At 68.3% G+C, this 21664-nt stretch overlaps 1 protein-coding gene across 4 annotated transcripts; it reads left to right on the plus strand.

Annotated features, from left to right (window-relative positions):
- Positions 1 to 1271: 1271 nt before the first annotated feature.
- On the plus strand, positions 1272 to 21508 carry ABCA2 (ATP binding cassette subfamily A member 2). 4 transcript variants are annotated; one of them, XM_059143199.1, is made up of 48 exons: positions 1272 to 1424; positions 4948 to 5041; positions 6052 to 6163; positions 6268 to 6431; positions 6720 to 6847; positions 6985 to 7095; positions 7435 to 7653; positions 8002 to 8369; positions 8627 to 8786; positions 9569 to 9697; positions 9775 to 9942; positions 10017 to 10113; positions 10499 to 10672; positions 10753 to 10855; positions 10932 to 11046; positions 11192 to 11382; positions 11582 to 11732; positions 11813 to 12017; positions 12126 to 12290; positions 12378 to 12558; positions 12648 to 12860; positions 12962 to 13158; positions 13245 to 13427; positions 13660 to 13844; positions 14283 to 14403; positions 14673 to 14912; positions 14994 to 15200; positions 15471 to 15573; positions 15677 to 15996; positions 16079 to 16283; positions 16378 to 16483; positions 16579 to 16690; positions 16811 to 16871; positions 16950 to 17124; positions 17389 to 17504; positions 17587 to 17734; positions 17879 to 18002; positions 18123 to 18255; positions 18337 to 18454; positions 18602 to 18780; positions 18856 to 18997; positions 19066 to 19200; positions 19304 to 19407; positions 19489 to 19581; positions 19726 to 19828; positions 19896 to 20033; positions 20100 to 20306; positions 20722 to 21508. In XM_059143199.1, exons 1-48 carry the CDS (start codon positions 1359 to 1361, stop codon positions 20755 to 20757), a joined length of 7305 nt encoding a protein of 2434 aa, XP_058999182.1. In that variant the 5' UTR covers positions 1272 to 1358; the 3' UTR covers positions 20758 to 21508. The 4 variants fall into 4 exon arrangements, with proteins under 4 accessions (XP_058999182.1, XP_058999183.1, XP_058999184.1 ...); XM_059143201.1 differs by lacking the exon at positions 1272 to 1424 and adding an exon at positions 4019 to 4036; XM_059143200.1 differs by lacking the exon at positions 13245 to 13427.
- The last annotated feature ends 156 nt before the right edge of the window (positions 21509 to 21664 follow it).

Raw genomic sequence — 21664 nt, forward strand, 5'->3', positions numbered from 1 at the left:
GGGTGGGGGGCAGTTGCAGGCAGGAAGCTGCCCTCCCCGTTGGCAGTGGCTTGTGGGAAGGGCCTGCCGGTCACTTCCTGGCCTGGCCTAGCCCCACACGCTGACCAGGGATAAGGACCGGGGATTGGGGCCCCCTGCCCTGCCCCATTGTAAAGAAGGAGCTGGGGAGGGGCATGTAGCTGTAGTCCCCCAAAGCCTGCCATCAGCTTAGGGGAGCCCTCTATGTGCATCCCGGATGTGCACCCCAGACCCTGGGCATCCCGCGGTCTGCCCCTCCCGTTGGCAAGTGGGGAAACTGAGATTGGGAAGGAGGAGGCGGCAGGGCTCGGGCTGGGTTCCCTGCCCTCTGCTGCCCTCTGCTGGCCACCTGGGCCGCTGCAGCCCCTGCGCCGTCCGCTCCACTCAGTGCCACCTGCCGCCGCCGGGCTGGCTCTCGGGTTTGGCCGAGAGAGGAGCCCCTCGCCGAGGGCGCGGCCTCAGTCTCCTCAAGCATCCTGGGCGCCCCGTCTGCAAGGAAACGGTCCCCGGGCCAGAGTCCGGCCAGGCCCATCCCGCCACTTGCTCGCCGAGGGGTTCATTCCCAAGGGACCCGGGGATTCCCGCAGCGGCGGGACAGCCCCCTGCACCCCCTCACAAGCGCCCACCCCTGCCTCAAGCGGCCTGGGTCAGGAGGCCGCTGGCGGGGCCGGAGCGCTGCTGCTTGAAGGCTGGACGGCAGACACTGGCCGGCGCGCACAGGTGGGATCTCCCGCCGGCGCCGAGCTGTCCCCTCCCCCCGCGGGGCGGCTACCGCCTTCCAGCCTGGCGGTGACCCGGGCACCGGGACCTGGCTCGGACGTCCAGGCGACATTCCTGCCCCAGCACCTCCGCGCGGAGGGGGGGCACTCCCGCCCCCAGCGTCCCTTCAGGGCGCCCTGGGGCCAGTGGCCACCTTGGGGCGCCTCTGCAGATTCCTGCGGGGCTTCGGCTTGCCGGACAGACGCCCCCGGGAGAAGAGCGCGCCGGCGGCGGGGGTGGGGCTCGGGGGCTTAGACGCGAGCTCGGGGGCCTGGCGCGATGGGGGCGGCCCACGAGGCCGGCGGCCGGCGCGCGGGGCGGAGCTCCGGAACCCGCCCCGCAGGGCGGCGGGGGCTCGGGACGCGACGGGAGCGGCGGGCGGCGCGCGGCTCCTTTAAGCGGGGGCGGGCGCGAGCGGCGGTCGGCGCGGCGGCCGGGGCGGAGCCAGCGCGGAGCCGGTCCCCGACGCCCCAGGCCCCGCCCCGCGCGGGCGAAGCCGAGCGGCGCGGCGGGCGGCGGGGCCGGCGGGGCGCGCAGAGGAGCGGGCAGCGGCGCGAGGGCGGCCGGAGCGCGGCCCCGCCATGGGCTTCCTGCACCAGCTGCAGCTGCTGCTCTGGAAGAACGTGACGCTGAAGCGCCGGAGCCCGGTGAGCCGCCCCGCGCGCCTCCGGGCCTGCCCCGAGCCGGAGGGCGCGAGCACGGGGGGCCGGCGGCACGCTTTCCGCGCGCACGTGCGGCCGGGCGGGGCGCGCGCAGACCCCGGGAGGGCCCCCGGGGGCGGCGGGCCCCAGCCCCCCGTCCCCGCCGGGACCCCGCGCGCCTTTGCGGGCTCCGGCCTCCGGGAAGGGGACTCGGCGGTGCCCGGCCCGCCGCCCGCGGCCGCTGACATTCGCGGTGCGCGGCTGAGTCACGGGATGGGCGCCCCGCGCGGTGCGCTCTTCGGGGCGAGCGGCCCCAGGACGCTGGGGTCGCGGGGGGCCCTCGTTCCCCGGACGGAGGGCTGGCCTGGGAGACTCTGTCCAGCCCAGAAGGTCCTTGGTTTCTGGGCCCAGCTTCCTCTGGAGCCCCTGCAGGGCCCCGGCCCTTTCCCTCCTGCACCTCCACCTCCCTGCCCTTGGACAGACACCCCCCCCCCCCCGCCCTTCCCCCAAGTCCACTGGCCCTTGCTCCTGCTCTCTCACGAACAGGAGTGTCCTTGCTGTGCCAGCACCGGCCAGTCTGCATCCCTGCACCCTTTTGTCCTCTGGGGCAGCCCTCCCTGAGGCTGATCCACACTCCCATCTCCCCAACCCCAGCCCCCTCTGGGGGCCTGGTCCTGCTGATTGGAGCTGGGACCCCCAAGCACCCCAGCCGCCAGCGCTGTGTCTGGGGCAGCCAGGGTCCTGAGCGCACAGGACGCAGCAGCTGTCAGGGACAGAAGTCCTGGTGAGCCGCCAGCCTCAGGCCGTAGGGATGCCATCATGCTGGCCCTCACTCAGCACCCCTGCCCTTCGAAAGGCAGGGGCCCCTCCTCTGGTGCACAGGCACCAGAGAGGCCCGGGCCGCTCGGATTTTTGAATGGGCCCTGGGGATTTTCCACAAGGAGCCCAGGGCAGGCTGGGGTCCGGAGTGGGGGGCTTGAGGACAAAGCAGCCTCTCATCCTCACCCTCTCCCCCTGACTTAGAGTCTCCTGGGGCTGATGAGCTCCCACCAGGGACCCTCCTTGAGAAGGGCTTTGAAGTGCATAGTACGAACCCCGGGACCACAGACAGGGCAGGGTGGCCATCATCAGCACGGCCTGGCAGGGTCCCTTGGGCACCTGAGCCTGGCGGGGAACCAGGGCTGAGTACACTCCCTGCCCACGTGCCTGGGGCTGGCCGGCCCTGGATCCCATGGATCAGGCCTGCAGCCTGTCCCTGCTTCAGATTTTGGGTTACTGGGGACAGCAGGGCAGGGCTCAGAGGAGAACGGGGAGCGGGATGTGGGCATGCATTAGCCCCAGGGTTCTTGGCAGTAAGGGCACCCCAAGGGCTGGAGGCAGAGGCTGGAATGATGGCCCCTGTAGCCACTGGGGATCTCAAGGCTCAGGGAAGGGAGCAGTGGCCTGTGGGGGACTGGCAAGCAGGTGGGAGGTGTCCACGGTCCTCCAGCCAGGAGTGGCCCCCACTTGCTAGGTCACGCCTTCCCTAGAATCTTCTGCCCCTGTCCAGGAGCACTACCAGGGGCTGGTCAGGCCACATGGAGGTCCTTGGCCTGAGGCCACAGCAAATCAGAAATTTTTCTTCCGGGGGGCTAAGGCCTTGCTGGGCTTGTGCGGGGCGCCTGGGTGGGCCAGGTATCTGGCCCACTCCTGGTGGCCCCCCCACTTTCTGGGGAGGGTCTGGGGCTTCAGGGTCAGACCTGCAGGCTCAGCGAGCAGAGGTTTGCTCTTTATGCTGTGGGCTTCTCTGGAGGGTGGGGGCATCCCTGGAAAGCTTGGTTTGAAGGGTAGGAACCAAGGGCCTCTGTCCCGAGGCTTCTCTGTCTGGGAGCGTCGCCTGTCCGCTCTTGGCCCGGGCTGCCGTGGCCTCACCACTGGGCAGAGTCAGGCCGTTCCGTCTTCAGCTCCCCTCCGTTCTCCTCTTGACACAGCTGGAGGTGGCTCAGGCCCAGGGGGGCACCTAGGCCCGGGAACAGCATGGGGGCCCCCCGGCTCATCTCAAGGGACTGGGGGTTGACTCCCTTGTGGGCCTGGTGGCGTGCTCTTGTGGGGCTCCCAGGTGAGGCTGAACCTGTGCCTGCCTGTAACCAGATGCCCCTCTGGCTGCCCGCCCGCCCGCCTGCCCAGCAGGCCTCCCTCCTCCCAGCAGCTCCTGCGGCCGTTGCTATAGCAACGAGGAGGTAGCCCTGGCCTGTTGCTGCAGTTACACGGTGGAGGTGCCCAGTGGTAGGGCGGGTGTGGGTGGGGCTGCTACCTTGTCCGTGACCCTGGCCACCTGTGATGCATGCAGCCACCCTGGCTCTGTGTCCGTGTGTGTGGCACGGGTGCCTGTCCCCAGCCCTGCGCGTACCCATGTTGCCTCCTTGGCTAGCCCTGGCCTGGCTTCTGGCTCGGGGAGGGGGTGGAGGCTGGCACAGACTGGGGCGGGCGTGGGGTGCGGACCACAGTGGGGTGTTCCAGACCACAGGGCACTATTGTCCGAGCGGGTAAACAACCGCGCAGCCCGGGCCCCGGGCCAGACGGCATGCCACCGGGGTGGGGGCGAGGATGAAGGAAGCCTGGTCCTCTGAGAAGCGCTGGTGGGTGAGGGTCAGGATGCGTCTTGGGGCTGAGCGGGGCTCAGGCCCCCCACAGAGCAGTGGCCCAAGGTCCTCTTTCCACCTTCCCCCCTGAGCTAGAAGAGGGGACAGGGTCACAGACAGTGAGAAGTCCTTCCGTTTTCCAGGCAAGACACAGGGAAGCCCGGGGGCTGGGGGCCTCTGACGTTCCTTCCACCCCAGCAGGCTCCGCCAGGGCTCTCCTTGGTGCTCAGCTGGGGGTGCCAGGAGCAGTCCCGAGAGTAGAGTTCTGGGGAGCACGGGCAGGGCTGTTGAGCCCATCGGAGCCACGTGGGGTGAGGGAGAGGGGCCAGGCCAGAAGAAGGAACTTGGGGGTGTCAGACTTCTGCGCAGGTTTTCCTGGAGGCTCAGAGGCCTGGGCCGGAGCCATGCCTCCGGTTATCCGGGCCTTGTCTTGGGGGGTGTGATGGCGCTGTCACAGTGAGGCGGGCTGGCCCTGCGGGAGTGTGGGAGCTGTGGCTGGCACCCAAGACCACCTCCAAGATCCTAGCTAGGAGAAGGTGGGGAAGGAGAAGCTGAGCTGGGCAGATTCACGGGTCCTAGTGGACCACAAGCAGACTGGCTTGTCCCTGCTGGCGAATCCCCACGGCACCAGAGCTTGGGTGTGCAAGAGGACAGATAACACTCATGCCCTCACCCATTGAAAAGGGCCTTGAAGAAAGGGGAGGCAAACTCTGTTGGCCCTGAAGGGCCTGGGTTGACCTCTTGTGGTCACTATGTGGGGTGATGTGGGGTCCGGGCTGGGCGGGGCTGGCCCTGCCTGCCAGGAAGACACCGATCTGGGCAGAGGAGGGCTTGGGTCTGTCCTGTCCAGCCCCGGGCCGGTGGTGTGGGCTCCGGGCAGGTGGCCTGACTCAGCCCGCCCTTTCCAGTGGGTCTTGGCCTTTGAGATCTTCATTCCTCTGGTTCTGTTCTTCATCCTGCTGGGGCTTCGGCAGAAGAAACCGACCATCTCTGTGAAAGAAGGTGAGTGTCCCAGGGCGGGGGGAGGGGTGGCGGGGTGGGGGGAGTGGCGGGGGGCCCGGGGCACAGGGGGGCGGGCAGGGTGGGGCAGGCAGTTCTCACTGTGTCCCACGTGGTGTCCTGGGTGCACGCGACCCCACACGTGTCCCAGCTCCCGCGCTGTCCTGGTGCGGTCCGTGCGCCTGCTCCCCTGTGTGGCCCCTGGCCGTGCCTCCTGGCCGGGCTGGAGGACAGGGCCGCGGCCGTTCCTCACTGTTCTCCTCTGTTCTGTTTTGCCCCTCCCCCGCATGGTCTCTTGTCCTCCTCCTGGGCCTGCATGCAGTCTGTAAGTGAGCGAGCGGCCCTCCTGGTGCGGCCTGAGCGCGCCCTGCCCCCCGCTTGCATTAACAGCCTTTCCTGGCCTGGCCGGGTCCTGGCAAACCCCTTGCCCCCGGTCGGGGGCAGCTGGCACACGGGGGGCGGGGGGCCGGGGGGGGGGCCGAAGGAGACCTGGACCCTGGTGGCTCCCGGTCAAGCTTCTGGGGGTGGGGGTGTCCATCTCTCTGTGGCGTGGCCTGGCCCTGCCTGGCAGGGCTGGGGCTGGGTCACCTGGCTGCTCTCCCCTCAAACCCCCATGGGCTCCTGAGTTCTCCCTGCTAACCAACTGGTCAGAGAGGTCAGAGGTCACTGCCCAGTGGGGGCCCCACGTGCTCCCCTGGGCCCTGTGGGCAGTACCACACCTGAATTCTTAGGGAAGGTATCAGGCATTTTGGCCTTGGGTGGCTGAGGGAAGAGGGACACCCTGGGAGTTATGGGGAAGGGATGGCCAGACACCCTTGGACCTCTGACCTGCTGGGGTCATCTGCACCGGAACTCTTGGCCCTCTGCTGTCTGAAGCTGCTTTTCCTCCCGGACTTTCTCTAACTTTCTCTATTCGGCCTTCATCCCCTCCCCTTTGACTCCTTCCCTGGCCCTCTCCTGTCCGGCCTCTCGCCCCTGGGCCCTCTCACCTGCCCCGCCCCCGCCCCCCGCAGCTTTCTACACCGCGGCGCCGCTCACCTCCGCGGGCCTCCTGCCTGTCATGCAGTCTCTGTGCCCAGACGGCCAGCGAGACGAGTTTGGGTTCCTGCAGTACGCCAACTCCACGTGAGTGCCCCCGCCCCCGCCCCTGCAGTAGGCCAACTCCACGTGAGTGCCCCCCGCCCCTGCCCCCCACAGAGGCCAGTGGGTGACCTCCGATGGCGGTGCAGGGTCACTCAGCTGCTGGAGAGCCTCAACCGTGTGGTGGAGGAAAGCAACCTGTTTGACCCGGCACGGCCCAGCTTGGGCTCGGAGCTCGAGGCCCTGCGCCAGCACCTGGAGGCCCTCCGCTCTGGCCCAGACCCCTGGGAGAGCCACCTGGACAGACCTACAGGTACGCCCGGGGCAGCTCAGGCTGTGCCTCTGCTGGGGGGCTCGGGGCCCCGGCCGCCGTGTCAGCTGCGCTCAGATCCCAGCTGGGCCTCTCCTGTCCTCTGGCCGGCGTCGGGGCGTCCATCTGGGCCGTCGTTCTGGGTTCCTGGGGCAAAGGAGCTCTGGCGGAGCCCGCTGAGCTGCCCTCCCCGTGGCCAGATCTGGTGCGGGCACCTGGGCTCTGCGTCTGTTCCGGGCTCCTTTACCCCAGGCCCAGCTTGCCCTCAGCACTGTCCTTCTGCCTGTCCAGCGCCATCCTTCTCTCTGGGCTCGGTGGCCAGGGACCCACGGGAGCTCTGGCGTTTCCTGATGCAGAATCTGTCGCTCCCTAATAGCACAGCCCAGGCACTCCTGGCTGCCCGGGTGGACCTGCCGGAGGTGAGGGGGTGGGGGCGAGCATCTGCAGGGAGCACGGGTCTTGTCTGCCCCCCCCACCTCCGCTTATAGGAGAGCAAGGAGAGGGGATCTGCGGCTCTGGGACCCCCTGGCCTGAGCCGCACCCCTCTCTCCTCCAGGTCTATCACCTGCTTTTTGGCCCTTCCCCTGCCCTGGATGTGGGGTCAGGACTCCCCAGGGGTCGGGAGCCCTGGAGCCGCCTGGGTAGCAATCCCCTATTCCGGATGGAGGTAAGAGGACCTGTTAGTGGGATGAGAACACACCGCCAGCCTCTGGGTGGGGGTTTCTGCCTGAGAGGGTGAAGAAAGGGGCCCCTCGATAATTGCGAGCTTCCTCTGGGGATGAGGTCTTTCCCTGGGAGTCTGTGGCTAGCATGGGGGCGGAAAGCAGGAGAGTGATGTGTGTCCACTGTCCCCACCCGCCGCCCATCACAGGCACCTGGGCTATCTCAGACCTGGCGCGGGCCAGGGTGGGAGGCAGGGGGAGACCCGAGGCCATCTTGGGTTAGGGCCTTGGCTTCCTCTTGGTTGAGGTTCCTTCCTGGCTGTCCCCCTGCGCCCTGCCCCCAGGAGCTGCTGTTGGCCCCCGCTCTCCTGGAGCAACTGACGTGTGCGCCGAGCTCCGGGGAGCTGGGCCGGGTCCTCACCGTGCCCCAGGGTCAGCAGACCGCGCTGCAGAGCTACCGGGACGCTGTCTGCAGTGGGCAGGCTGCCGCCCGTGCCCAGCGCTTTTCTAGGCTGGCTGCTGAGCTCCACAACCAGCTGGATGTGGCCAAGATTGCCCAGCAGGTGAGGGCCTGCCTGCCTGCTGGCCCCCAGGCCCATGGCCCTGGCTGGAGGAGGTGTTGGGGCTCCTTGGGCCCACGGCTGCCAGGGTGTGTGCCTGTGGTTGGGTGTCCCATGCACCCCTAGTGAGCCACGCCCCATGTCCTCCCCCAGTCAGTTTCCCAGCCCCTAGCCAGTGCTCCCTGCCACCCCCCAGGAGGCAGACTGTCCCTCAGCCTCTCTCCTCCCGGTCTGTGTCCGGTGCCTCCACCCGACCTCCCGGTACCTCCACCCGACCTCCCACCTTCGCATTAGCCGGGGCCTTGTTCCCTCCTGGGCCTGCATCTGCTCACCTTCCTCCTTTCCCATCAGCTGGGCCTGGACTCCCCCAACGCCTCGGCTCCCCAACAGCAGCCAGCACCCACGCAGCGGCTGCAGGCGCTGCTGGAGGACCTGCTGGACGCCCAGAAAGTTCTGCAGGATGTGGACGTCCTCTCGGCCCTGGCTCTGCTGCTGCCCCAGGGCGCCTGCGCCCACCGTGCCCCAGGGCCCCCAGCCAGTGGCCCTGGAAGGACAGCCAACGGCACCGGGGCTGCAGGAGGCACAAGCTCCAACTCCTCCGCGGAGGAGGGCGCCCGGGCCGCCGCAGCCCCCTCCTCCTCAGACGCGCTGCAGGGTCAGTGCTCCGCCTTCGTGCAGCTCTGGGCTGGACTGCAGCCCATCCTGTGTGGCAACAACCGGTAGGTGGGCAGCAGGGGGGGAAAGCAGATGGGCCGGGGCCTAGCTCTGAGGCTAGGCTCTGAGCCCGCACACCCGCCTCCCACTCGGGATCCCGGCCCCACTCCCTGCCCCTCCGGATGAAAGGCTCCCATCCTGAGGTTCTGCCCCTCCCCCTCTGGAAGCCCCGCCCCCAGCCCCCGGCTGCCCCTCCCTCTGCCGACACGACACCGCCCCCCACCTGCCCCTGACGCTCCACGCCCCCCTCCCCGGGCGCTAGCACCATCGAGCCGGAGGCGCTGCGGCAGGGCAACATGAGCTCCCTGGGCTTCACGAGCAAGGAGCAGCGGAACTTGGGGCTCCTCGTGCACCTTATGACCAGCAATCCCAAGATCCTGTATGCGCCAGCGGGCTCCGAGGCGGACCGCGTCATCCTCAAGGTTCGGGAGTCTGGCACGTTGGGGGCCTTCTGTCTCCTTCTGGGGCAGAAGCTGAAGGAGCTGGGCCGGGGGCCTCAGGGACCCCTGTGCAGACTGCGGTCTGCAGAACTGTCCTGGGAGGGGCTGCAGAGCTTGAGCTCTGACTTGGCTGGGGGACAGGGACTGGAGGACTGGGGGCGGTGCGCGGCGCGTTCAAGATGCAGGGGTATGGTGGGGCTGCTGTGGGGGTGCCCTGAGCTGGCTAGTGAGGTACAGGGTTCTGGCCTGGCCGGGAATGGCCAGGGCGGGCAGTGCTGGTTGGATAGAGTAGGGCCACTTGCAGAGACCTCCCAGGGCAGCCGCCGGTGGGCCAGATTTGGGTGGGGCAGCTGGGTCGTCTGCCAGGGCCCATTTCAGGGGAGAAATCCTGTTGGAGAGAAGTAGAAACTTGGGCTGGAAGTGACCCAGGAAGGGGGGAGCCCGTGGAGGGGCTTCTAGGACGAGTGTGGGGGTGAGGAGGGCCGGTGTCAGGGCTGTTCAAGGGACACGCGGAGAAGGGCCCCGCGGGTGTACTGGGAAAGCTGGAAGTCCGGCTGCCTGGGGGCAGGGCCTCGCCAGCACCCTGGGTGGCCTCAGGAAGGTGGGAGGGGCGGGTTTCCAGCCCCCGGGTGGGGTGCAAGTCTGGCCAGAGTAGTGGTGGCTGTGGGCAAACGACTGGCCTGGGAGGAGACAAAGGAGTGCAGGAGCCCTGCTCGCTGGGCTTTTCCTGTGAGCCCCGTGACCCATGCCCTCACCCTCTGCAGGCCAACGAGACCTTTGCCTTTGTAGGCAACGTGACCCACTACGCCCAAGTGTGGCTCAACATCTCCGCGGAGATCCGCAGCTTCCTGGAGCAGGGCAGGCTGCAGCGGCACCTTCGCTGGCTGCAGGAGGTGCTGGGGGCGCCGGGCGGGGGCGGGGCCCCTCCGTGTCCCGGGCCACCCCCTGAGCCAGTCCTTCCCCACCCCAGTATGTGGCAGAGCTGCGGCTGCACCCTGAGGCCCTGAACCTGTCCCTGGAGGAGCTGCCGCCCGCCCTGCGTCAGGACAACTTCTCGCTGCCGAATGGCTCGGCGCTCCTGCAGCAGCTGGACACCATTGACAACGCGGCCTGTGGCTGGGTCCAGTTCATGTCCAAGGTGGGGTGGGCGAGCCGCGCGGGCTCCGCTGGGCTGGCGCCCAGGGCCAGCTCCAACACCGCACCCCCCCCCAGGTGAGTGTGGACATCTTCAAGGGTTTTCCCGACGAGGAGAGCATCGTCAACTATACCCTCAACCAGGCCTACCAGGACAATGTCACCGTGTTCGCCAGTGAGCTGGTCCCCCTGAGCCCTGCTCTCCTGCCTCTCGCCGCTCCAGCCCCCACCCCAGTCTCTCTCCCACTGTACTTGCCCCCTGTGCCGGGTTCCTTTCTCCAGTTTCACCCCACCTTGGCCCTACCTCCTCCCTGGCCCCGCCCCCCATCCCCCAGTCCTGCTCCCTCCACACCCCGCCCCTTCCCTGCGGGCTGGGAGAGTGGGGGCCCTCCAACCCACACCTGCTGGCTCCCCAGCCCTGGCCCCACCTCCTCCCTGGCCCCGCCCCTCACTCCCTTAAGCCAATCCTGGCTGTGCTCTAGCCAGGACCCGCCCCCTCTCTGTCCCCGCCCCCCCAGCCAGCGGGGCTCTATCCCTCCACCTGCTCCTCCTGCCCCCAGGCGTGATCTTCCAGACCCGCAAGGACGGTTCCCTGCCGCCCCACGTGCACTACAAGATCCGCCAAAACTCCAGCTTCACCGAGAAAACCAATGAGATCCGCCGGGCCTACTGGCGGCCGGGTCCCAACACCGGCGGCCGCTTCTACTTCCTATACGGCTTCGTCTGGATCCAGGGTGAGGCCCGCTCCTGGGGCCAAGGTGACGGGGAGGGCCCAGCGGCTGCCCGCCCCACGGCTGACCCCTTCTGCCCGCAGACATGATGGAGCGCGCCATCATCAACACCTTCGTGGGGCACGACGTGGTGGAACCTGGCAACTATGTGCAGATGTTTCCCTACCCCTGCTACACGCGAGACGAGTGAGTGTGGGGGGAGGTTGCCCCGGCCCCCCCTGCTCAGGCTGAGCCCCTCCCTCACGCCCCTGCCCCACCCCAGCTTCCTGTTTGTCATCGAGCACATGATGCCACTCTGCATGGTGATTTCCTGGGTCTACTCGGTGGCCATGACCATCCAGCACATTGTAGCAGAGAAGGAGCACCGGCTGAAGGAGGTGGGGAGCTGTGGGGGGGACGGAGGGGCGGGGGTGGGGGGCAGAGGTGGGGGGGACGGAGGGGCAGAGGCAGGTTAGTCCTTCCTGGCGTCCAGTCCTGTGGGCCGAGGCCTCCTGCCCCAGCCCGCTGCCCACCTGCCCGCAGGTGATGAAGACCATGGGCCTGAACAACGCGGTGCACTGGGTGGCCTGGTTCATCACCGGCTTCGTGCAGCTCTCCATCTCCGTGACGGCTCTCACGGCCATCCTCAAGTATGGCCAAGTGCTCATGCACAGCCACGTGTTCATCATCTGGCTCTTCCTGGCCGTCTATGCCGTGGCCACCATCATGTTCTGGTGAGCTCCGAGTGGCTGGCTGCAGGCCAGGAGGGAGCCGTGCTGGGGCCCTGGCAGAGGACCCCTCGCACTCACCCAGGAATCCAGACACACCCCTCTCGGAGCGGCTCTGTACCCTGGGAGGGACGTGCTGGGAGGGCTCGGGGCCCTGCGCGAAGGGTTGTGTGTGGCTGATGGCCCGTGGTCTGCCCTGTCCTAGCTTCCTGGTGTCCGTGCTGTACTCCAAGGCCAAGCTGGCCTCGGCTTGTGGCGGCATCATCTACTTCCTGAGCTACGTGCCCTATATGTATGTGGCCATCCGCGAGGAGGTGGCCCATGACAAGATTACTGCCTTTGAGAAGTGCATTGCGGTGAGGGTTACAGCTGGGCGGGGGTGGGGTGGGGTCTGGCCTCCTGCCCTCGCTGACCACCCCCTGCCCCACCCCCTCAGTCCCTGATGTCCACAACAGCCTTCGGCCTGGGCTCCAAGTACTTTGCGCTGTACGAGGTGGCGGGCGTGGGCATCCAGTGGCACACGTTCAGCCAGTCGCCCGTGGAAGGCGACGACTTCAACCTGCTCCTGGCTGTCACCATGCTAATGGTGGACGCCGCTGTCTACGGCGTGCTCACGTGGTACATCGAGGCTGTGCACCCAGGTACCCGCCACCTCTTTGTTGTGGGGAAGGAGAGCGTGTGTGGCTCCCTGGGGGAGACAGTCACCCCAGGCCCCGGATCAGCCCCTCTTCCACTCCCTGCACCCCCAGGCATGTACGGGCTGCCCCGGCCCTGGTACTTCCCGCTGCAGAAGTCCTACTGGCTGGGCAGCGGGCGCGCGGAGGCCTGGGAGTGGAGCTGGCCCTGGGCGCGCGCCCCCCGGCTCAGTGTCATGGAGGAGGACCAGGCCTGTGCTATGGAGACCCGGCGCTTGGGTGAGGCGGGTGCCGGGGTGGTGGCTGGGGCGCTCCGGGGTTTTGGGGGCCCTGGGCAGCCTGAGCTGACCCCCTGCCCTGGTGCAGAGGAGATGCGGGGCATGGAGGAGGAGCCCACCCACCTGCCACTGGTGGTCTGCGTGGACAAGCTCACCAAGGTCTACAAGAACGACAAGAAGCTGGCTCTTAACAGGCTGAGCTTGAACCTCTACGAGAACCAGGTGGTGTCCTTCCTGGGCCACAACGGGGCCGGCAAGACGACTACCATGTAAGCGTCGGGGCGGAGCCCTTACCAGGTGGGCAGCCAGGTGGGTCCCCTGCAGGAGGTGGGGGTCCTGACCCTGCCTGCCCGCCCAGGTCCATCCTCACTGGCTTGTTCCCGCCGACCTCGGGGTCGGCCACCATCTATGGGCACGACATCCGCACGGAGATGGACGAGATCCGCAAGAACCTGGGCATGTGTCCACAGCACAACGTGCTCTTCGACCGGCTCACGGTGGAGGAGCACCTCTGGTTCTACTCGAGGCTCAAGAGCATGGCACAGGAGGAGATCCGCAAGGAGATGGACAAGTGAGTGGGGGCAGGGAGGGGCCCAGGCCTGCGGGGACCCCAGCATCCCGGCCCCCAGGGCCCAGGCCCACATGCCCGCCCCAACCCTGTCCCGGCCTCAGGATGATCGAGGACCTGGAGTTGTCCAATAAGCGGCACTCGCTGGTACAGACGTTGTCGGGCGGCATGAAGCGCAAACTCTCCGTGGCCATTGCCTTCGTGGGCGGCTCGCGCGCCATCATCCTGGACGAGCCCACTGCAGGCGTGGACCCTTATGCACGCCGAGCCATCTGGGACCTCATTCTCAAGTACAAGCCGGGTGAGCAGGGCGCGGGGCGGCCGTGGGCGGCCCCCACCTGGCCCTGCCCACCCCGGCGCCCTGACCCTGACCCTGGGCTCCCCCAGGCCGCACCATCCTGCTGTCCACCCACCACATGGATGAGGCCGACCTGCTCGGGGACCGCATTGCCATCATCTCCCACGGGAAGCTCAAGTGCTGTGGCTCCCCGCTCTTCCTCAAGGGCGCCTACGGGGATGGCTACCGCCTCACTCTGGTCAAGCGGCCTGCTGAGGCCGGGGACCCCCAAGGTCTGTGCAGACGCGGCCTGAGCCGGCTTGGGGCCCCGCCCACCCCAGCACCCCTTCTCCCAGCCCTGTGAGCTTCAGGGCTGGGCCTCTGCCGTTGCCCTGACGAGCGTAGCATGCCCGGTCGGGCCTGGGGCTCCTTCTCACGTCCGCTCTTGACCTGGCTGCGCCCCCGTAGAGAATCATCCTCCACCAGCCCCTGAGTGCGGCTCCTCTGTATTCCTTCTCTTCCTAGAGCCAGGACTCCCAGCCAGCCCCCCCGGCCGGACCCAGCTGAGCAGCTGCTCGGAGCCCCAGGTCTCCCAGTTTATCCGCAAGCACGTGGCCTCCTGTCTCCTGGTCTCCGACACGAGCACAGAGCTCTCCTACATCCTGCCTAGCGAGGCCGCCAAGAAGGGGGCCTTCGAGCGTCTCTTCCAGGTGTGGGCTGCAGCGGGCTCAGGGCCGGGGTCCCTTCCAGGTGTGGGCTGCAGCGGGCTCAGGGCCGGGGTCCCTTCCAGGTGTGGGCTGCAGCGGGCTCAGGGCCGGGGTCCCTTCCAGGTGTGGGCTGCAGCGGGCTCAGGGCCGGGGTCCCTTCCAGGTGTGGGCTGCAGCGGGCTCAGGGCCGGTGTCTCTTCCAGGTGTGGGCTGCAGCGGGCTCAGGGCCGGGGTCCCTTTCAGCTGTGGGCTGCAGCGGGCTCAGGGCCGGGGTCCCTTTGAGCTGTGGGGTGCCGCGGGCTCAGGGGCAGGGCCCCTTTGAGCTGTGGGGTGCCACGGGCTCAGGGGCAGGGCCCCTTCCAGCTGTGTGCAGTGGGCTTGGGACCGGGGCCGCCCGCGCCGGGTCCCAGACCGCGCCGGGTCACACACAGCCCCTTGCAGCACCTGGAGCAGAGTCTGGACGCGCTGCACCTGAGCAGCTTTGGGCTGATGGACACCACACTGGAGGAGGTGTTCCTCAAGGTGTCGGAGGAGGACCAGTCTCTGGAGAACAGCGAGGCCGGTGAGCAGTCCCAGAGCGGCCCCTCAGTCCTGCACACACACCCCCACCCCGGGGGCCTGACCCTGGGCCTGGGCGGTTCGCTCTTCCCCTGGCTCTGGGGTCCAAGGGCCCTGGGTGGGAACGAGCTGCCACCAGTCTCTGCCGGGCTGGCTGGGGCTGAGGAGCCCGGGCAGGGAGGCAGCCGTGGGACTGCGGGCTCCCCGGGGCAGGTGGGCGAGCATGGGGACTGAGCCCCACTTCTCCTCGCCCTGGCCCCTCTGCGGCGGCAGACATGAAAGAGTCCAGGAAAGACGCTCTCCCCGGGGCAGAGGGTCCGGCCTCGCTGGGGGAGGCGCGCGCTGGCGGCCCGGCCCGGTGCGCGGAGCTGGCGCAGTCCCAAGTATCCCTACGGTCCGCGTCCCCTGTGGACTCTGCCCGCGGCGATGAGGGAGCCCCCTACGCGGACGTCTGTGGCGACGACCGCCCGCTCCTTGACAACCTACAGGACACTGACAACGTCAGCCTGCAAGGTAGGGGGCGGCTAGGTGGGGCGGGCGGGGCCCCTGGGGGGTTGCCGGGGGCCGCCCGCTCAGCCCCTGCTCCCCATGCAGGAGCGGAGGCGGAGGCCCTCACGCAGGCCGGCCAGGGCAGCCGCAAGCTGGAGGGCTGGTGGCTGAAGGTGCGCCAGTTCCACGGGCTGCTGGTGAAGCGCTTCCACTGTGCCCGCCGCAACTCCAAGGCACTGTCTTCCCAGATCCTGCTCCCCGCCTTCTTCGTCTGCGTGGCCATGACCGTGGCCCTCTCCGTCCCTGAGATCGGTAGGGCTGCTGGGCCAGGCAGGGGGACTCGGGGGCCAGCGTCCCTCTCTAGTGGGACTGTGATTCTTCCCCACTCCTGAGCGCCCGCGCTGGAACTGGGGCCTACATCCGAGCCCGCAGGTGCTCTGTGGGCTTTGTCTGGGACTCATGCCTCCTTGGGATCCAGACCCCAAGCTGGGACACTAAGGGTTTTGGGAAGGAGAAACCTAGGCCCGGGGGCCGCTGGTAGGCAGTCGGAGCGTGCTGAGGCTTGCCCGTGCGCCCCTCCAGGCGACCTGCCCCCGCTGGTCCTGTCACCCTCCCAGTACCACAACTACACCCAACCCCGAGGCAACTTCATCCCCTACGCCAACGAGGAGCGCCAGGAGGACCGGTGAGGCCCCCCCACCGGGCAGCTGGGGCGGGCAAGGGCTGGCTGAGGGCGCGGAGTGGGGTAGGTGTCTCCCCACCCAAACTCACGCCGCGGGTTCCCCTAGGTTGCGACTGTCGCCAGACGCCAGCCCCCAGCAGCTCGTGAGCACGTTCCGGCTGCCGTCAGGAGTGGGCGCCACCTGTGTGCTCAAGTCTCCGGCCAACGGCTCCCTGGGGCCCGTGCTCAACCTGAGCAGTGGCGAGTCCCGCCTGCTGGCCGCCGCGTTCTTTGACAGCATGTGCCTGGAGTCCTTCTCACAGGGGCTGCCGCTGTCCAACTTCGTGCCTCCCCCGCCCTCCCCCGCTCCACCTGACTCCCCTGTGTCCCCAGAGGAGGACCCGCTGCAGGCCTGGAATGCTTCGCTGACCCCCACCTCTGGGCCAGGTATGGGTCCTCCCAGGCTGCCGGGGGGCTGGGGGGCGGGGTGCGGCACAGGCCTGAGCTGACGCGGCCGCTGCACCCACAGACTCGGCACCCTCCTTGCCACGCCTGGTGCGGGAGCCCGTCCGCTGCACCTGTTCTGCACAGGGCACTGGCTTCTCCTGCCCCGGTGGTGTGGGTGGGCATCCTCCCCAGATGCGGGTGGTCACCGGAGACATCCTGACCGACGTCACCGGCCACAATGTCTCCGAGTACCTGCTCTTCACCTCCGACCGCTTCCGGCTGCACCGGTGAGCGGGGTGGGGGCCGCCAGCCGGTTGTGGGCAAGGGGGAGGCCCACCCACTGCGTGTCGGGCCTCACTGCCCCTCGGCCTGCCTGCCCAGGTACGGGGCCATCACCTTTGGCAACGTGCAGAAGTCCATCCCGGCGTCGTTCGGTGCCCGGGCCCCAGTCATGGTGCGGAAGATCGCAGTGCGCCGGGCAGCCCAGGTGAGCCGCGCGGCCCCGGGCCCTGCGGCGTCCAGCTCCAGCGCGAGGTGGGCAGGAGCCCACAGCGCTCTTAGGGCACTTCTGGGTCCCTCCAGGTTTTCTACAACAACAAGGGTTACCACAGCATGCCCACCTACCTCAACAGCCTCAATAACGCTATCCTGCGGGCCAACCTGCCCAAGAGCAAGGGCAACCCCGCGGCCTACGGTGAGCCTGCGGGGCGGGCCGGCCAGGGCGGGTGGGCCGGAGCAGGGCGGAGCAGGAGCTGCTGGGGCGCGCGGGGCGGGATGGAGCAGGTCCCTGAGGCTGCCTTCCCCTATGCCATAGGCATCACTGTCACCAACCACCCCATGAACAAGACGAGCGCCAGCCTCTCCCTGGATTACCTGTGTGTATGGGACGGGGGGCGGGGGTGCAGCAGCGGGACGGGGTGCCAGGCCGGGGCTGATGGCCGCCTTGCCCCCAGGCTGCAGGGCACGGATGTGGTCATCGCCATCTTCATCATCGTGGCCATGTCCTTCGTCCCAGCCAGCTTTGTGGTCTTTCTGGTGGCCGAGAAGTCCACCAAGGCCAAGCACCTGCAGTTCGTCAGCGGCTGTAACCCCGTCATCTACTGGCTCGCCAACTACGTGTGGGACATGGTGTGCCCCTCCCCGCGTGGCCAAGGGGGTTCCCGTCACCCCTAGACCCCTGCTATCCCATGACCCTGCCTCCTACTAGGCCTACCACTTCTGGCCCCAGACCCCCAGCCCTGCCCTGGAGCCCCTCCCCCTGCCCTGGACCCCTCCCCCCACCCTGGACCCCTCACCTGCCCTGGACCCCTCACCTGCCCTGGAGCCCCTCCCCCTCCCCTGGAGCCCCTCCCCCCGCCCTGGACCCCTCACCTGCCACTCTTGCTCTGGTAGCTTAACTACCTGGTCCCGGCCACCTGCTGCGTCATCATCCTGTTCGTGTTTGACTTGCCGGCCTACACGTCACCCACCAACTTCCCTGCCGTGCTCTCTCTCTTCCTGCTCTATGGGTAAGGGGGAGCAGGTGAGGTCATGGGACTGGGGGCGGGGGCGGACCATCTGGTTTGACCACCTGCACCCGCCCCCCCACAGGTGGTCGATCACCCCCATCATGTACCCGGCCTCCTTCTGGTTCGAGGTCCCCAGCTCAGCCTACGTGTTTCTCATTGTCATCAACCTCTTCATTGGCATCACGGCCACGGTGGCCACCTTCCTGCTGCAGCTCTTTGAGCATGACAAGGTGGGGCAGCGGAGGGGGAGCACAGCCGAGCGGGGGGCACAGGGGGTGGGGGGATGGCAGGGCACAGCCGACCATGGGGCGGGGAGAGGGCCACAGCGGGTGGCAGGGCCTAGGCTGTGCCTGTGACCCCCTGTGACTCTCCAGGACTTGAAGGTGGTCAATAGTTACCTGAAGAGCTGCTTCCTCATCTTCCCCAACTACAACCTGGGCCACGGGCTCATGGAGATGGCCTACAACGAGTACATTAACGAATACTACGCCAAGATCGGTGAGTGGTCGGCGGTGGGCGGTGGGCGGGCTGCCAGCCGGTGCCGCCTGGCCCCGAGATGGGCACTTGCAGGCGTGGGTGGAGCCCCCAGGCACATGCCCTGAGCCGGCTGCCCCACAGGCCAGTTTGACAAGATGAAGTCCCCGTTCGAGTGGGACATTGTCACCAGGGGGCTGGTGGCCATGACGGTCGAAGGCTTCGTCGGCTTCTTCCTCACCATCATGTGCCAGTACAACTTCCTGCGGCAGCCACAGTGAGTGGGGAAGTGCTGGGAGACGGGGCCTAGCAAGTTGGGGAGCACTGGGCGATGGCACTGCTCACGGTGTCCCTGCAGGCGTATGCCAGTGTCCACCAAACCCGTGGAGGACGATGTGGACGTGGCTAGCGAGCGACAGCGAGTGCTGCGGGGGGATGCTGACAATGACATGGTCAAGATCGAGAACCTGACCAAGGTGGGCCCTGGGGCTGAGAGAGGGCGGGGCCCAGGTGGGGGTGGAGCCTCGGTGGGGGCGTGTTTCCGGGCAGGGGCGGGGCCCAGGTGGGGGTGCGGTCCGCCAGGTTGGTCCCCTTCTGAGCCGGTCCACGGCTCCCGGCGCCAGGTGTACAAGTCGCGGAAGACCGGCCGCATCCTGGCTGTGGATCGCCTGTGCCTGGGCGTGCGTCCTGGCGAGTGCTTTGGCCTCCTGGGCGTGAACGGCGCCGGCAAGACCAGCACCTTCAAGATGCTGACGGGTGACGAGAGCACAACGGGGGGCGAGGCCTTTGTCAACGGGCACAGGTGCAGGCGGGCGCGCGCCTGGGGGGCGTGGGGGGGTGGCTGCGGCCGCCGGCGCTGACGGCTCGGTGTCCCCAGCGTGCTCAAGGAGCTGCTCCAGGTGCAGCAGAGTCTGGGGTACTGCCCGCAGTTCGACGCCCTGTTCGACGAGCTCACGGCCCGGGAGCACCTGCAGCTGTACACGCGGCTCCGCGGCATCCCCTGGAAGGACGAGGCGCGGGTGAGGCCGCGCGCGCAGGGGAGGGGCCGACGGCAGGGGCGGGCCCTGATGTGGGTTCTCGCCCGCAGGTGGTGAAGTGGGCCCTGGAGAAGCTGGAGCTGAGCAAGTACGCGGACAAGCCCGCGGGCACCTACAGCGGCGGCAACAAGCGCAAGCTGTCCACGGCCATCGCCCTCATCGGGTACCCCGCCTTCATCTTCCTGGTGAGCCGGGGCGGGGGTCGGCACGCCCGCAGCCCGCTGGTGAGCCGGGGTGGGGGGCAGCGCGCGCGGCCGGCCGCAGTGGCTGAGCCTGGCGGCCCCCCAGGACGAGCCCACCACAGGCATGGACCCCAAGGCCCGGCGCTTCCTCTGGAACCTCATTCTGGACCTCATCAAGACGGGGCGCTCGGTGGTGCTGACGTCGCACAGGTGTGTCCCCGCCCTTGCCGCCCCGCCCCCTGCCCCGCCCCCTGTGCCGAGCCGCCGGCCAGCCTGTGCCTCTGCCCGCAGCATGGAGGAGTGCGAGGCGCTGTGCACGCGTCTGGCCATCATGGTGAACGGGCGCCTGCGCTGTCTGGGCAGCATCCAGCACCTGAAGAACAGGTGAGCCGAGCCCGCGGCGCCAGCCTGGGGGTGGCGGGCCGTGTAGTGTGTGGCGGGGCGGCGGGGACGCGACCCGTGGCGGCGGGGAGGGGGGCGGGCGGCTGCGCGGGGCCGGGCGCCCGGGGCCACAGGCCTGTCCCGCAGGTTTGGAGACGGCTACATGATCACCGTGAGGACCAAGAGTAGCCAGAACGTGAAGGATGTGGTGCGGTTCTTCAACCGGAACTTTCCAGAGGCGGTGCTCAAGGTGGGCGGGGCCCCAGGGGTGGGGCTCGGGGGCCTGCCGAGCGGCCTCTGACCCCGCGTCCCCCCAGGAGCGTCACCACACGAAGGTGCAGTACCAGCTCCAGTCCGAGCACATCTCGCTGGCTCAGGTGTTCAGCAAGATGGAGCAGGTGGTGGGCGTCCTGGGCATCGAGGACTACTCCGTGAGCCAGACCACGCTGGACAATGTGAGTGCGGGGGTGGGGCGGCGGCGCCAGGGCAGGCGGCTGGCTCACCACCGTCCTGCCCGCCAGGTGTTCGTGAACTTTGCCAAGAAGCAGAGTGACAACCTGGAGCAGCAGGAGACTGAGCCGCCCTCGGCCCTGCGGTCACCCCTGGGCCGGCTGCTCAGCCTCTTCCGGCCGCGGCCCGCCCCCACGGAGTTAAGGGCCCTGGTGGCCGATGAGCCCGAAGACCTGGACACGGAGGACGAGGGCCTCATCAGCTTCGAGGAGGAGCGGGTGAGCCACGTGGCGGGAGGGCTCCGGCTCGGCCTGAGGAGTGGTGTGAGGGAGGAGTCACCTGAGGACGTTTGGGGTCCTGAGCTCCAGGGCACAGAGGGAGCTGTCTGAGACTGAGGGCTAGGGGCGGACACAGGAGACCCCGGCACAGGCAGGTACAGACTCACTGCAGACCCCGGGGCTGCCTGGGAACCTGCAGGATTTCAGGGACAGGCAGAGCAGGGTAGCAGGGAGCAGAGCCAGGGCCGGGAGAGAGCGGGAAACGGGGCAGCCACCAGACTCAGCGGACAGAGACCACAGAGGATTCCAGGGAGACGGAGGAGGGGTTCCCTGTCCCAGGCCCGGGGTGGGGGGAGCAGTGCGGGGGTTTGTGGATGCCTCCCCAGGCCCGGCCTGCCTGCTCTCTGTCCACTAGGCCCAGCTCTCCTTCAACACAGACACACTCTGCTGACCGCCAGGTGCTGGCTCAAGGACATGCTGTGGGGACAGAAGTCAGGCGGTGGCCGAGGCCCCACCCATGCCCCCAGTGCCCGCCCACAAGGCCCTGGAACGGGAGGTCCAGGACCAAGGGCTTCCTGCCCCCTCCAGCCCCTCACCTGTCCTCAGCCCTGCCTGAGGCCACTGCGCTGCCCTCCCCTGATTGTGCCAAAGGTCGGCCTGGCCCTGGGCTACGCACACCCTCACCCTGCTCTGCCTTAAAGCCTTGGGGTCGGGCCGGCCCCTAGTCTCTGCCCCTGTCCAGCTCTGCCCGCCACCCCTCAGGCCCCTGGGGTGTCACAGGCCACCGGGTACCAGCAGACTCTGCTGGCCAGGCCTGATGTCCTGAATGGGCTTTGCTCTGACCCCAGGACTGATGGGCTGGTCTGGGGCTGAGGCTGGAACTGGGTTGGTCCCGTCCCCAGACCCTTATTTATTTGCTTTAGGAAGAGGCTTCCTTCTCTTGCTGTCCTGCACGGCAGCCCCCACCCGAGGGAAGCCGTGGGCGTGGGCCAGGGAGGCACGACTCGGGCGGCAGGCCGGGCCACGGGCATGGAGCAGCTGGCCCCACTGGCCTGGCCGACGGGGCCGGATCCCTGCCCGTCCCCTCCAGCTGCCGCCGCTCCCCTACCCGGCTTGGCCCCCCGCACACCCACCCACCCGGGAGCCGGACCTGTACATAACGCACAGACGTTTGTTTTAAAATAAATAAACAAAAAAGCCCATGCAGGCCTGCACGTGTGGAGCGGGGTGTTGGGGTGAAGATGGGCCCCCCTGACGTAAGCTTATGGTGTGTGCCTCACAGGCACCGATGCCATGTCCCCAAGCACTGAGGCCAGGGTAACGGGAAGGTGGCTAGGTCAGCCTGGAGGAGGACCGGG

Source organism: Mustela lutreola, chromosome 12 (genome assembly GCF_030435805.1).
Source record: "Mustela lutreola isolate mMusLut2 chromosome 12, mMusLut2.pri, whole genome shotgun sequence".
NCBI lineage: Eukaryota > Metazoa > Chordata > Mammalia > Carnivora > Mustelidae > Mustela > Mustela lutreola.